The sequence below is a fragment of the Vanessa tameamea genome, chromosome 18 (assembly GCF_037043105.1).
Source record: "Vanessa tameamea isolate UH-Manoa-2023 chromosome 18, ilVanTame1 primary haplotype, whole genome shotgun sequence".
Lineage (NCBI taxonomy): Eukaryota > Metazoa > Arthropoda > Insecta > Lepidoptera > Nymphalidae > Vanessa > Vanessa tameamea.
Genome location: NC_087326.1, coordinates 3,346,158 through 3,361,339, shown reverse-complemented (window position 1 = coordinate 3,361,339; position 15,182 = coordinate 3,346,158). Strand labels below are relative to the sequence as shown.

Here is a 15,182-nt window from a genome sequence, read left to right as displayed (position 1 = left end):
AGCCAATGATTAACGAAATTGACAACTAACACGAGAAAGAGTCAGCCACTATGCGGTCAGTAAGTTATTTCATCATTAGGCACAGTATTCACATTAGAACATTATACAGGGTTATTGGTAATTCGACATATTCCCGTTAGGAGGTGACAGAGGTGACTATTTGCGACAATTTTAACCCCCATATGCATGATGCAAAAGTTAACCATTTTTGAGTTATCACGTTTTTTCCAAAATAAGTCAAAAATGCAACTTCAAAAATTTATTTAAAAAAAAGTATCAATTAATATCTATTTTTTTCTTCTGATTTATAAAAACAATTAAACACTGGTTATTTGTCAATATTAAAATAGTAATTATCCGAGATAAAATGCGAGACGGAAAAATATATTATTTAAAAAAAATTGGTTTTTTTTCCACAAAAATGCCTTAAAAACTAAAAAAATCATTATGAAACTTGTCCTGCAGATTATTTTAAAAACATAACCGTTTTCTTAGCTTTCCAAAAATGTATAACAACTAGGAACTTATTTCAAAGCAATCGAAATAAAATGACCACAAAGGACGCTGGTGGAAATTCGTATTCGAACATGAACGGATTCTTACTAGAGGTCGCCCTGTCAAATTCCCACAAAATTAATTAAAAACAATAAGTACTCAATGTAAATAAAACAAAAATACAAATTAAAAATAAAATTTAGACTTAGAAACAGTTCAATAGCTAAGTTATAAGTAAGACATTATGTAATTTAGCCTAATTAAAGTTCTTGCACGAAGTGACTTCACCTACGCGAACGCATTCAAAAAAAAAATCAAAATCAAAATATACTTTATTCGAGTAGGCTTTTACAAGCACTTTTGAATCGTCATTTAACAAACTATTTAAAGTAAAGTTACCACCTTTTTTTTCCTAAGTAAAGCTACCACATTATTTTCCTAAGTTGTGACTCAACTACCGAACTAAAAAGTAAAAAGCCAAATAAGCAACATTTGACATCAAATTGACGCGATATCATTGGTCGAGAGCTTGATTAATCTATTATATTCACTATGGATTTGCGAAAAAATGGTGCCTTGAACATCGACGAAACTGTTATCGGAATTTTGAAAGTTAAAAGTAAGGTGTAATTTATTATTATAAATAAATGTATATTAATCATAAACTCTTAAAAAGTAGTGCACAATATAGCTGAGTTATCAGCAAATCGCATGAAATACGTAAATCTAAGATTTGTTTTTCTTTTTTCCTACTTCCATTGGAATAGGCTATAGGTATAGGCACATGATTAAGTACTTTGTATCGTTATTCATACATAACATAACATAACATAATCAGCCTGTAAATTTCCCACTGCTGGGCTAAGGCCTCCTCTCCCGTTGAGGAGAAGGTATGGCGCATATTCCACCACGCTGCTCCAATGCGGGTTGGTGGAATACACATGTGGCAGAATTTCGTTGAAATTAGACACATGCAGGTTTCCTCACGATGTTTTCCTTCACCGCCGAGCACGAGATGAATTATAAACAAATTAAGCACATGTAAATTCAGTGGTGCCTGCCTGGGTTTGAACCCGAAATCATCGGTTAAGATGCACGCGTTCTAACCACTGGGCCGTCTCGGCTCTTTTATTCATACTATATAATAAAATTCAATAATTATTTCTAAGATTTTTATTTGGTAATAATCAGTTACATGACATCTAAAACTATTAATAATCCATACTATTATTAAGCGAATGTAAAGACAGCACTCGTACATAAATTAGGTAACCACACAACGCGACTCCAATTAACCAAGACGAGAGACCGAATATAACAATTATTAGGTCTTTTATCAAAAATAAGTTGTACTTTCCGTATCCATTTGGGTACAAAATACACAACTCCATCAGAGCTGGGAAAACCAGGGCGATAAGAGTAGTACATAAGTTTCCGACGAACGCAACGAATGCACCTTGAATCGGCACCAAGTAACAGACGAAAACTGTAAACATATTTAATTGTTATTATGTACTATGTAGTATTAGTATGATTTTTTATATACTTTTGCTAACGACGCAGTAGCTGTACCATTTATTAATAAAGAAAATGATATAATATTCATATAATTTATACCCTACAACACTCAGGAATAATATACATACTAGTAAAATCATTTTAATGTAAAATATTATATATATAATATAATATAATATAATAAAACATTACATATTTTATATAAAAAGCAATAAATTTTATATCTTTATAATATTAGTATTTAGTATAATATCAGTCTCATTCACTATTCAAACCGAAACACAACACAAAAATATATACGTAGGTAGTGCCGTTTAGCGGTAGAAAAAGTTTTCAACACAACAAAACTTTTCAACACTTCAAGCCGCAAGTCGAACAAAGGCGTATAATTGAAGTTTAAAGGGCTTATCGTTCTGGTGAACCTATCAAAACCATAAATAGGCTAGCTAGGTGAACACCCCACAATTACATCCGCGTCAAATTAGTTTTTCCGTTGGTCACGTAATTAGCCTATATAATTTGTTTGCGATGAGGTAACAAATAGACGGCTAAATTTATACTCGTATTTATGTTACGGTTATAGCCTGATACTACTGATTATGAACTATAAGCATCAAACTTCAGACATATTATATATACAATATACGTATTTATACAGATTTCAAGATTATACTAAGACATTTGAAGTGGAAATTATCGACTGGAATAAATTTTGCTTTCACGATGATCGCTCTTAGTTTAATGTAAACTTCCCGATGCACAAGAACTTGATTGTTTTCAACTTGATAATAAAAATGGCGAGGTTTCAATTGTTATTAATTTGATTATCTGTAACTTATTCTCACATCATTATCATGCGATATTTTTCAAGTAAAACTTTAAAAATGCAGCAAATTATAAAATTATTATTAATATAATAGAAACAAGTTGGAAGCAATACATTTATCGCTAATCGATATTATTAATATATACATACTGTATATATTTATATACTAAAAACTATGAAATATACTGACAAGAAGTTAAAACAAAAGCTGGTCTTGCAAAACATTCAATTGTCTTCAGTGTGCTGTCCGAAGGCACATAGTGCATATTCCTATTTTTGATTACTTCTATTATAATCTGAATTGCTGGATAACACTGTATGGGATAGGCAAAAACGACTGCAATTAAGTATAATCCTATCGCCAACATTGCTGAACTGAAATAGAAACATATTTGAAAGTTGTAACATATATTATTTATATATAAAATCTCTTTTGTTATATCTGTTTGATATTAATAGACCTCTTCACCGCTTGACCCATCACCACGAAAGTTAGCACATATACTTATGTATATTTTGACGTAGAAGGTTTACTTATTTATTAAAAGAGAAATTGTGTTTAAAAGACGTTAATTTTAAACAACGATTCCAGGTTCATATTCGGGCAAGCCCCACTAAGTTTCTCATATTCTTATAATTCATCTCATCTCCAGTGGAGTCTCAAAAACAAGGTAATGAAATATACATATTTCTAAACTTATTGACAGGAGCAGATTAGGCGGACTAGGGTGGCGAAATTGAGGGGGCGGCAAAACTTAGTTGATGAGATTTTTTTTAGTAGTTGCCCCAACAATAAACACAAAATAAATCGACGTTTAAAAACTAAAAAAGTTTGAAACACATCCGAAAATAAATATTAAAATTTTCACATCGTTCAATTCATGATTTACAGTGAGTAGGGAGCGGCATCTGCTACAGGCCTGGGGCCTATCGAATCGGTGCCTTCTCATTAGTTAATAAATTAATAGTTTTACATACTCATCATCGAATGGTAACGATCTTAAAACATTTTCCTCCATAGTACCGAAAGACCAATACCCCAAGCCACCAAATAGGGTAAGAATTATCGTAGTTGTTAGCATACTGACGCAAATTACACCGTTCGGCTTTGTAAGAACCTGGGGATCTTTTAAGGCTTTGTCGAGGGATAATACCTAATAAACAAATATTATTTTTTATTTATTTTAATATATTAAAATAAATAAAAATTACACATTTTTACATCTAGTACGACTAGGTAAACAATTTTAAATAGAGAATAGGTAATTACCACACCGATAGCACTGAAATTAAATAAACAAGTGCCGATTACAAAGTATAGAGCAACGACATCTGTGGTAGCGTAGATCAGCACTCCATGTGGCTCCAAGAAAGTGTGATATACCACCAAGATTAAGCCGATGAGATTCAAAAAATTACCTACAACAATATATAACAATTCCTTAAAAAAACAAGTTGTTTTGTCAATGCCATAAAAATTGATAAAAAAATAGTTTTTATCTATTCATAGCTTTCTATTAATGGAGTTTCTAAAAATAATATTTAAAAGTTCAATGTCAAGACAAACATTTAGTAATTGTAAGTAATTTACAAAGTTCCAATAAATAAAAATTATATTGCTAACTAAGAATTTTATGTTATTAAGAAATTACCGAGCATGGAAATATAACTAACGATCTTTAGGGACTTCATGAAATACTCGAGTAAAAGGTAAGGAACCAGTAACGCAGCGATCGCTGGCCTAGAAGTCTGCCAGTCCATTATCTGATAACAGAATATATATTTTTACATCTATTAAATATAAACCTGCAGTGGGTCAGTAGCCACTGGCCGTAAACATAAGAATTATCGAAAATTATCATATATTATTATATATATTATATAAATTATCGAATATCGAATGGTCATAATATTTAATATTGTTCTCTTTTCTACTCTACTTTAGGGTTCGGTACCTCTAAAGAAAAAAAGGAACCCTTTTAAGATCACTTCGTTGTCCGTCTGTCTATCTGTTAAGACCCTTTTTCAGGTGTAAATTTTGAAACTCGTTGAAGTTAAAACCTGATAATATTGCGTTTGCGATTCTTTCAATGTTATTTATGGTATAATTATTACATACTAGCTGTTACCCGCGGCTTCGCTCGCGTAGAATATTAAAAAATATTTACAAATTTACTTATAATATTAAGTTAATGTAAGACCTCTTTGTATTTATTTATAATTTATCTACCACATTGGTGTGTATTTTAGCCCTTAAGGTAGAATATCCAGAAACGCTTAAATGCGAATCAACTCATTTTTAATCGGTAGCCCAAAAATAAAATTTCATGCTTTTTACTTCAAAAATGACGGACTTCCAAACTATCCTATATACGAAATGTCTACCCAATTTCTCTCCTTAGGGGTAAAATATTCAAAAACGCTTAAATACGTATCTACTCATTTTTTATCAGTATCCCAAAAGTAAAGTTAATATTTCTATCTTCAAAAATGACGAACTAAAAGTAACCCAAATACAAACCAAATACAAAATACAAACTTTCAACCCTTATTTCACTCCCGTAGGGGTAGAATATGCAGAAACACTTAAATTAGTATCTATTACTTTTTAATCAGTATCCCAAAAATAAAGTTTCATGTTTCTACGTTAAAAAATAACGGACTTTCAACCCCTATTTCACTCCTTTAGGGGTAGAATTTCCAAAATTCGTTCCTTAGTGGGTACCATGATATGTTAGTTTATAAGTGTACATATAAATGGTATGCTTCTAGTTCTAAAAATAACAATACTTTCAACAACTTATAACCTTTCATCCCCCTTTTCAACCCTTTACAGCCCTTTTTTCCAAATAAGAAGTAGCCTATGTCCTTTCTCAGGCTCTAGACTATTTGTGTACCAAATTTCATTTAAATCGGTCCAGTAGTTTTGGCGTGAAAGCGAGGCAGACAGACAGAGTTACTTTCGCATTTATAATATTATATAAATATATAAAAAGTATGTATTTAGTTATCCTATAGGTATTTTGCTCCCATGTGGCCACTGCATATTGCACACTGAACTTGTTTAACGAAGGGTAAATCAAAAGATGCAGCAAAAAAATACACTTACATCTCTCAAGCTGTCTGTGGTAAATATAACGAAAACCGTGCATATTCCGAGCTGGCTTAATATCATAAATGTAGCGATTATGGTTCTGTGAAATTAGAACAATAATTTGAACTTATATAACACGTGCATACAGCCTGATCCGAAAGCCCATAAAAATACTAAGTTTTTTATTAAGAAATTTTCAGTGGGAGCCCGCAATAAGGAAGTGGGCAGTGTTACGCTTAATCGTATCAGAAATCACATATTCGTACAGCGGGTGAGTCTCATCTCGTGACAAACGACACTAAATTTTGTAATGTTATTTTTATTATACAATTACCGCTTATTTTCATTAGAATATTTTTAATCAACTTATCCATTATTGAACAAAAAAAGAATCGCGAAAGGTATACATATACTCACGGGCCACGATATCCAATTCCATGAAAAATTGACGGCCCATGCAGTAGAGCTAAACGAAATCCATATCTGTATGATATGTGAGGAATCTTCAGCTGCCGACTTATTTCATTTAAACACCACAACTAGAGCAAAAGCGTAATTGACAAATACAAGATATAGTTTATATAAATATAGAATGTTAAAATTAGTTTTTTTTTTAAACAAAACTTTATATACTTCAACTTCCATTATAATAGTATATTAATTACCCCGATGAAAACTACAAAAATTAGTAATAAAATTTCTGAAAAATCGTTGACATACAAAAATGGGTGCCTTCCTTTATTGAAGTCGGAAATAATATAAATGAGTAACATACAACATAAATGATTTCGAATAATGGGTAATCGGACGTTAATAATAACAATGTAAAAGAATACTTGCCAAAGTCAAATGCATGTGTAAAATAAGAAGGCCCAAAGCCACCGTCATAATAGGTCCAAGTATTATACCAGTCTGGCTGACCGCTAATGGTAATCCTAAGGTCCCAGCGCCAAATACTGTTCGTATAAGATTGAAGTATGCCATATTCAATCTGAAAAATATACTTAATCATATTATTTTGCTACATATCAGTCTAACCTGGTATAGAGATTATGCACTATGCAAGTTTAACTTAATTATTATATAAATAAGTAGAAATTCGAATTGATACGAGTACATTATGTACCATATTCATAAATTAAATATGTAGAAATATTTAAAGTATAAGTAAACATATTTTTATTTTTCATAAATTGTCTCTCATAGTCGAATAGGACGGTAAACGGACTGGATCAGAGTGGGCAAGACCTAGGGCTTTGTGCTTTCTGAGGCACAAAAAGGTATCAATCACATACTCCTTTTATTTGACTGCTATTAAAAATTCAACATTTTTTATAGACCCGACTCAGGACATCACCCCAAAATTTCAAATTTGTAGCCTTAAAACAAGCCACAAGATGAACGAGGCATTTTTGTTTAAATATTTCGGCTTTAAAATAAAAGGAAAAATATACTTGATGGGTTTCTTAGGTTCCCTATGCTGGGTAGGATCAAAGTCATCCAAAGAAGGTCTCTTGAAAGGTAGTCGAGTGTATCTGACGTCAATTAAAGAAACTCGATTGTGTGGTTGTAAGGTGACTTTACTAATTGCTTCAAATGCGGCCCTGTGTAAATATTTTAATGTAAATACAGTTTAATTTAAATATACTTAAGTATTAAAATGACATTTACATTAATGCTGTAATAGTCACGAACAAATTTTCTTAATAATTATAATATTAAAATAAAATAATATTATACATTGTCAGTGTAAATACAATTTTTGTATGTATAAAAAAACTTCTATACTATATGTCTTATTTTAAAAGAATATTTTGAAATTTTAATTATTAATAATGATGTTATTTATAAACAGCTAAAAATGTAGCTAAATATGTAAACTTCTGAGATTGTAACAAGTCATTAAATGACACAAAGTCACAAATTATTATTGTGTCACCGTAAAAAGAAATTAGAATTTTAAAATTAATTTTATTTGCATGTTTTTTAAATATGCTTTTCGGACCGCTCTCAAGTTGGCGTGGGGATAATAACTTTATGTGCTAAGTCAAATGTTCGCCAACTATGCTTCAATGTCCGAACTAAAAATATTTTATTTTATTTAAAATAAAACATATTGGAATCTGTGCTTAAATACGCTAACCGCTGTTAACAAAATTTATTTAGTAAAAAAAATGGATTTTCCTCCTCAACTAAAAGAGAATTATTTCGATCGTCTAAAAGTTACCATTAAACAGACATTAATACGTTATGAATAAAAACACTAACCACTTCGCACATCGCCAATCATGAACATTAAGATTCTTAGTACCTTGTGCCTGAAAATGTACTTACCTTTAATTCAGTAAAAAAAAAATTTTTAAATACTTTTTGTATATATAATATGGGCCAATCCTCTTGTTATCTTTTCAAAAGAAACCCTACAAACTTAGAATATTTTTAATTTGACAATGAGTACATTTATTGTCTATTCCTGTAAATGACAGCTCAAAAAGCCAGCGACAGAAATCTAAGGCGGAATTATTGCATTTTGTAAAACACTTTCATGTGCAATTACTATTCAAATTCGAATATACATACCAATTATGATGTCTACCACAGAAGGAGAATTGGATGTCGAGGTGTCCCATGAACTTGAAGATGGCGAGGTATGATAATACCTTTTAGACTTTAATTTTTGGACAACTTGTTTTAAAAATACATTTTTCTTAATCATTGTGTAACTTGGCAATTTTTAAACAGTTCAAAGTTAACTTAAAACAGTCTGATATCTACTTTGAATCTATTTGACATGTCTCGTATATAAGCGATGAAATCTTATGAGACTTATTCTATCATTGTTGTAACTTTTATCATAGTTAGAAGATTCTGACGTGGAAGAGGGTACATACATCCCCTTGGCGCGACCTGAAGCCTTCAACCCGCCTTCTCTAGTGAATATGCAGATTCAGGACGAACAAAGTGATGAGGAGTCTGTTCAGGAGTCATCAGGTTCGGATTCTGACGAAGAACCCCGTCGACGGCCAAAGCGGACTAAACTAAGACCTCGACGCCCGCAACCACAAACTCCCACTGGCAAAAAGGACAAATATAATATTTGGTGTAAAGCATTACAGGTAAACAAGTTCAAAAATAGTTTTTTGTGATCATTATTGTTAAATCAAAAATTTTAAAATCAATCAATAAAATCAAGTCTGATGGAGATGGCAGCATGAAACATTTAAGCTAAATATTTCTATAATACATAGTGAAATCCTACTTAAGTAAATATAAATTTGTCAATTTGACAGTGATAAATACATAAATAAATAAATAATAAAGTTATAAAATTACTATTATTTGTAATCTTAATATTGTATTCCAGGAAGATCTTCTTACAGAGGATATGGTCACCTGTGGTGTAACAAAGAAAAGTAGATATGGCGTTGAATCTTATGATTACACAATTAAGTACAGATTAAATGATGACTATATTTCTAATAAAAAGGTATTTACAAACAGCCATGAATACAGGAATAAAGATCAGTCCACAAATAAAAGAAGTATTTCAGATAGATCTAATGTAAAACTAAGGTTAGGTAAAAGAGTAAACAGTGAACTGCCATTAGAAGAAAAACAAAAACCAAAAATATTACCAGATTTACTTGTCACAACCGATCACCCTACAGAACAAATAGCCAATGAAATTGCTGAGAAGTTGTTAGAAGAAAAGAAAGACTTAGTGGGTAAGATATGCAAAATTAAATTAATTAATTATAAGAATCATTTACTTCCCAAGTGTCTGATAAAGTTAAGTAATTTTGATAGAACTTATATATCTTCATTTAGCTATATGAATATATATAAATATGTCTAAGAATTTTCTTCCTTACACTTTACATGAATAAATTTTATGTTAAAGTAATGGAAAAAGTGAAAAATTAACTTTTACTAAAAAATTTTAGGTAGGATTGTTCAGGTGATTGGTATCAGTAAAGCTATAGAAATATACAAAGAAACACAGAGAATTGAGGCAGATGGTGGAATGCTTGTAATGGTAAGTGTACATTTATATTTTAAAGGTAATGGTATAACATTGTAATATTTAATAATATTCTTTATTTGGCCTTTTTTATTGTTATTAGTCACAAACCATTTATTATAATAAAAATTACCTTTGATGTTTTTAAAAATCAAATTATTTCAATTAAAATAAAATATACTTATTTTATTAATTACTCGTTTTTCATTTATTCGATTAATCCAGGCATGAAAAGTAATCAGTGATAAATTGAAGTAACAAATAATGTTTTTTTAATAATAGCATAAATATGACAACATTATTTTCCCAAATACACTAGTTAAATATAAATATTTTACAGAATGGTACACGAAGGCGAACCCCTGGTGGTATTTATTTCTTTTTATTAAAACGTGATGATGATATCTCCCAAAGTATGATAAATCAAATATTTAATGAAGAACGGAAAGAAACAACTCGAAAGATTAAAAAAACACGTGCCAAGAGTCGTCAAAAAGTTATGGAACAGTTAAAACAAAGTCTTACAGGTACACTTAGCACAAAGCTATTTTAATATATAAATAAATGTATGTCCCGAAATTAAAAATCGTTTTCGACTACCATCTGGAAATATTTTATTATACATTTATAAGATATCATTATACTTAACTAACATTGTCAGAATAGATAATTAGTGATGTAGTGTCATTATTTTTACAGTTGATATAGTATTTTTTCCAAATCCCCATTTTTCATTAATTTGTATATATATTATAATATAACAATAACATTAATTGTAGATTCAGAATTACCCTCATTACTTTCACGGGGTGAAGCAACAGTACAATCTGAACACGGTTCCAATCCACCACCGTCGCCGGCGACAGACGCACGTGAGGGCTCTAGCGACACTGACGCACATTCGCACACGGAACAACCGCCATCCCCATCACGACCACGGTCACCACTACCTGATCGGACATTGACACGTAACATACAGGAATATGAAGATGATGATTTCTTAGAAGTTATGTGCAATGATGATATGGACTTATTCTAGAGTAAGGGGTAGTTTTCCTGGTGCTGTGTTTCTGCCTCTACTAATTAGAGTTAAATGTAGTATGTAATTTGTTTATTACCTTAAATATAGTCAGAATGTTTGAAGTTACAAGTGTGTGATGATGTTGCATACTTAATATCAAAGTGTGTTCCCACAGCGTGCATTCCCTTTTGCATCTCTTGATGTGGCTGTGAATTTTTACACACTGTTTACAAGACTCTAGAAAAATGATGCCTTGGAAATTGTTACTGCTAGTAGTGGTTAATTAGTTAACTCTACAATTGGATCAGTATTGTAAATATTACTTGTTTTTATTCACAGTGTTATCTAGGCATTGGTTCTATTTTATGTTTAACATTTAAAAAGTAATGTCCCTGTCTATATTGTAACACGGACTGAGGATGGGTTAGAACTACTTGTAGTAAAGTATACAACAATGGACCATCTCGAAAAACTTAAATGAACTGTAAATATATATAAAATTATCTAACTTTTTATTTTATAATTTTTCACAAATTTTGGTTTTGATAGTCTTTATACTAGTTATACTGAACTGTAATACTATATATTTGTTTAGCAGGTACTATAATAATTGGTTTACAGTTTTAAAAGTCAATCAGAGAATAAATCTTTAAAATGACATTCATAAATTACACACTAGAAACTCAATTATAAACTTCATCCATTAGATCTGAATATGCTGGCATATTGAATACACAAAATATTAAATGGCATAAACCTGTCATTGTATGAAGATACTATCATTACATTAAGTACCCTTGAAATGCAGTACTAAATATATTAAAACGCAAAAAGTACTATTTTTATAAAGCATTCTTAGAAGTCTTATACATTATAAATATTGGCAATTATATTGTACATCCGCCTATAAATATTTTTTTATAAATACAACTGTATCTCAATGGTTCCAAATCTTGTTATGTAAAATACAGCTTGTAGATGTAGACAATAATAGTTACTAATTAGTAGGTTTCATATAGAGCGGCGTAGCATTTAATTGTTACAGAAAAATTATGATCAAAACATCTCTTTAATAAATAATAGTCAAAATACAGTGTAAACTCTTTATAACGTTATCCTTTATAACGATAAACTCCCTATAAAGTAGACGTGAGCACAATTTGGTTGGTTTGCGTTAAACATATTGATACACTCTTTATAGCGATACAGCCATTCTCTATTACGAAGAAATGTGTTCATATTTTTAGACAGTAAATATTTATTATCGGTATTATTATTTATCTTATGTTATCCAGTAACAAGACTTTGAAGCTCCGAAACATCCGAGGTCGGTCTAGCTTTTGTTATCCTTAAGTGGCATGAACGCTTGCAGCAAAAGTTATCAGACTAAATGTGTAAACAATAATTTATAAGCATATTTTATTTAAGACATTAAAAATTCTTGTTAATTTGATTGTTTTTTTTGTTCATTCCATATAACGATAACTCTTTATAACGACAAAAAATGCTCAGTCCCTTGAGTTTCGTTATAAAGAGTTTACACTGTATATTATATAAAAAGTGTTACTGCTATCTAAAATGTTTAAGTTAACATATTTTTGATAATCCGTAAATGGTATGATCTTAATTATATGCCATTTAAGTGTATGTTTTTTTTTTAAATATAATATTATTCTTTGAGGAATCTGTATGACTAATCAGATAGATTCATTAGTATATATAATACAACAATGTATTTATGTAAATGTGATTTGGATGTATCTAAACTTTATTGACTCAATTGTTTTGTTTAATTTTACAAAAACTACACTTCTCATTACCATATTGTTAAATTATATTGCACCAAAAATAATTTTGTTTTACAGTTTTTTGTTTATAAAAAAATGTTATAATATGCATATAAATTTACAATTACAGGGATTTGTTGTTCTATTTTCTCAATTTAGACACCGTCATAATATTACTGTGGAATTTCTCGTTGGTCTAGTGACTGATATGGTGCAGATCAGAAGGATCCAGGTTCAAATGCTGTCAGTATGAATAAAAATGCGCTCGACACTCTTTCCGGTCCTGCTGACTATGATACCGTGGGTTTGGTTGTTGTGCGCAGTTGGAGTCTCCTTGAGAATAAACGCCATAGTCGATAATATTCAAAACACTTCATCACTGTTGAGTGCTTTTTTTTTCATAATATGGCAATTTTATTTATAACTATAACTGATTGTCATAAGATTGTAACTATTTTTAAGGCAATCTATGAACCTTTTAAGTTTTCAAAGACTTCAATTATCACAACTTATTAGTAATTCGAAGAGTTTAAGAAATGGATATGCTGTGGATATCCTGATGGACTGAATCACTGTTAAAAACGATATTTATTGTAATTTTATAATTAAGATGTCTCATATGTGCAAACATAATTGCTTATTATTAATAACTACAATATTTATTACTTAAACAGTAGTCTGGGATTGATGTGAAACTTTTTTATGATAAGACAATATCCTTATTTTTTGTGTGAATAAGAACTTGTACAGATCTCTGAATGTTACAGAGCAGACACTGAAACATTTGTATAATAAAATTTTTAAAAAATCGGTTGAATTTTCATCAATAGCACATCAGTTAAATACCCTGAGTGAAAACTGTTTTATGTGAAACAATAATTTGTGTCACTAATACTAATCTTCAAAGTAAAAATAAGAATAAAATAAAATAAATTTTATATTTTTTGGAAATATAACTATAATTTTTGACACTTAATGGCTACACATTAACACAATAAAATAATACATTTTATTATACTTAATGTATTATACAAAATCAAATTTCCTTTAAAGTAATATTAAATTTTTTTAATGACATTTGCTACAAAAATATGAGATTTATTTAAAATGATCGACAGGTGCATTGCAAATTATTAAGATCAATTTTTCATTTAGTTAATAAATTGTTGACAGATTTTTTTCTTAATATGTTTTTAGTTAATATTCTTGTGTAACACACCATAAAAATATAAGATGAGTACTCTGAGCACCAATTGCTTCTCTAAAATTGACGAAATCTCCTATCATATGGGAAACTATGGGAAATCCAACATCTGAAATCATAAAAATATTTTAAAGTAATGCCAATATACAAATATCTTCATACACAAGAATATTTTCTTTTTAAAATTAAATAAAACTGTGGATAAGAAGCAGTACATATTCTAAGTGGTTGAAAGTGACCCAATTTTTTGAAATGTTATTGTTTAGAAAAATTTCTTTTCAGAAAAATGTTTATGCATTGTCCTGCTTGTACTGGTAGGATAAAAAGTCTATAAGTCTGAATAATACAATAAAAACTAGTTAAGATGTTGAATGTCAACCCCCAAACTGTTTCTTCAAATTTTTCATTTGTGTTTCTTGTTTCAATTTTTTTCAAAAATTACACAGAATCCAAATATACTGATTACGCTGTAGAAGTCATGGCTTTTGATTTATATAGTAAAATTAAATAAATTGTTTACTAAGAAAAACACAGGCCTATGAGCATAGCATAGTGAGGATTACAAAAATATACCTTTTACATTCAACATGTTAATAAAACATTGTAGTTAAATAGACAAATTATCAGGACATATTTTTTTCTTACCAGTTGTGGTAGGCACTTTTCAACATGTTCAAAATCAACTTTGTCACTCCCATCACGTAAAGCTTCACTTGAAGCTCTCAGGCAAGTCTCAGTAACAAGACACTTTGCTATTTCCACGACCAGGGTCAGAGCTTCGTTTCCCAGTTTAGTTTTATTATCTTGAAATGAGCCATGTAACAGTTCTTTGATAATGTCCTAATCGGGATATCAGATTTAATAATAATTTAATTTTAATTAATTCATACAAAATAAAATTTTGAAAAAACACTTACTTGTTTAATATTAGATTTTAGCTCAGATGCTACGGTTGTAGGATCTATTTTATCGCTATCATTTTCATTATTGTATCTGGCCATGCTTAAAATACAAATATATATATTTTTTTATTATACCTTGTGTATATTATATTATTGTTGACTGTGTTGATCGTAATTCTTCGTCAATCGTTGACAACAAACAACAAGACAAAAGTTAACAATTATTAATGTTAATTGTTAAATTAATACTATACAATCACCGACAATTAATAACACAGAATTTATTTTAAATTTATTTGATCATAAATACATAA

The 15,182-nt window shown here is 29.8% G+C and overlaps 2 protein-coding genes across 2 annotated transcripts; one reads left to right on the top strand and one right to left on the bottom strand.

Annotated features, from left to right (window-relative positions):
• The first annotated feature begins 8,412 nt into the window (after positions 1–8,412).
• Positions 8,413–12,073, top strand: LOC113400167 (phosphorylated adapter RNA export protein). The gene is made up of 6 exons (XM_026639640.1): positions 8,413–8,581; positions 8,792–9,049; positions 9,298–9,658; positions 9,878–9,969; positions 10,295–10,481; positions 10,734–12,073. Exons 1-6 carry the CDS (start codon positions 8,519–8,521, stop codon positions 10,991–10,993), a joined length of 1,221 nt encoding a protein of 406 aa, XP_026495425.1. The 5' UTR covers positions 8,413–8,518; the 3' UTR covers positions 10,994–12,073.
• A 1,741-nt stretch (positions 12,074–13,814) lies between these two features.
• On the bottom strand, positions 13,815–15,182 carry LOC113400171 (centromere protein X-like). Its single transcript, XM_026639646.2, has 3 exons — positions 14,884–15,182; positions 14,612–14,806; positions 13,815–14,075 (listed from the first exon to the last, which is right to left on the bottom strand). Exons 1-3 carry the CDS (start codon positions 14,965–14,967, stop codon positions 14,058–14,060), a joined length of 297 nt encoding a protein of 98 aa, XP_026495431.1. The 5' UTR covers positions 14,968–15,182; the 3' UTR covers positions 13,815–14,057.

What these genes read in the sequence shown, in the direction of transcription:
- LOC113400167 (XM_026639640.1), top strand. Translation starts at nt 8,519, where the DNA reads ATGATGTCTACCACAGAAGGAGAATTGGATGTCGAGGTGTCCCATGAA. An exon ending in ATGAACTTGAAGATGGCGAG is followed by an intron (nt 8,582 to 8,791) that starts GTATGATAATAC and finishes CTTTTATCATAG; the next exon opens with TTAGAAGATTCTGACGTGGA. An exon ending in TTTGGTGTAAAGCATTACAG is followed by an intron (nt 9,050 to 9,297) that starts GTAAACAAGTTC and finishes ATTGTATTCCAG; the next exon opens with GAAGATCTTCTTACAGAGGA.
- LOC113400171 (XM_026639646.2), bottom strand. Translation starts at nt 14,967, where the DNA reads ATGGCCAGATACAATAATGAAAATGATAGCGATAAAATAGATCCTACA. An exon ending in TAAAATCTAATATTAAACAA is followed by an intron (nt 14,807 to 14,883) that starts GTAAGTGTTTTT and finishes TATCCCGATTAG; the next exon opens with GACATTATCAAAGAACTGTT.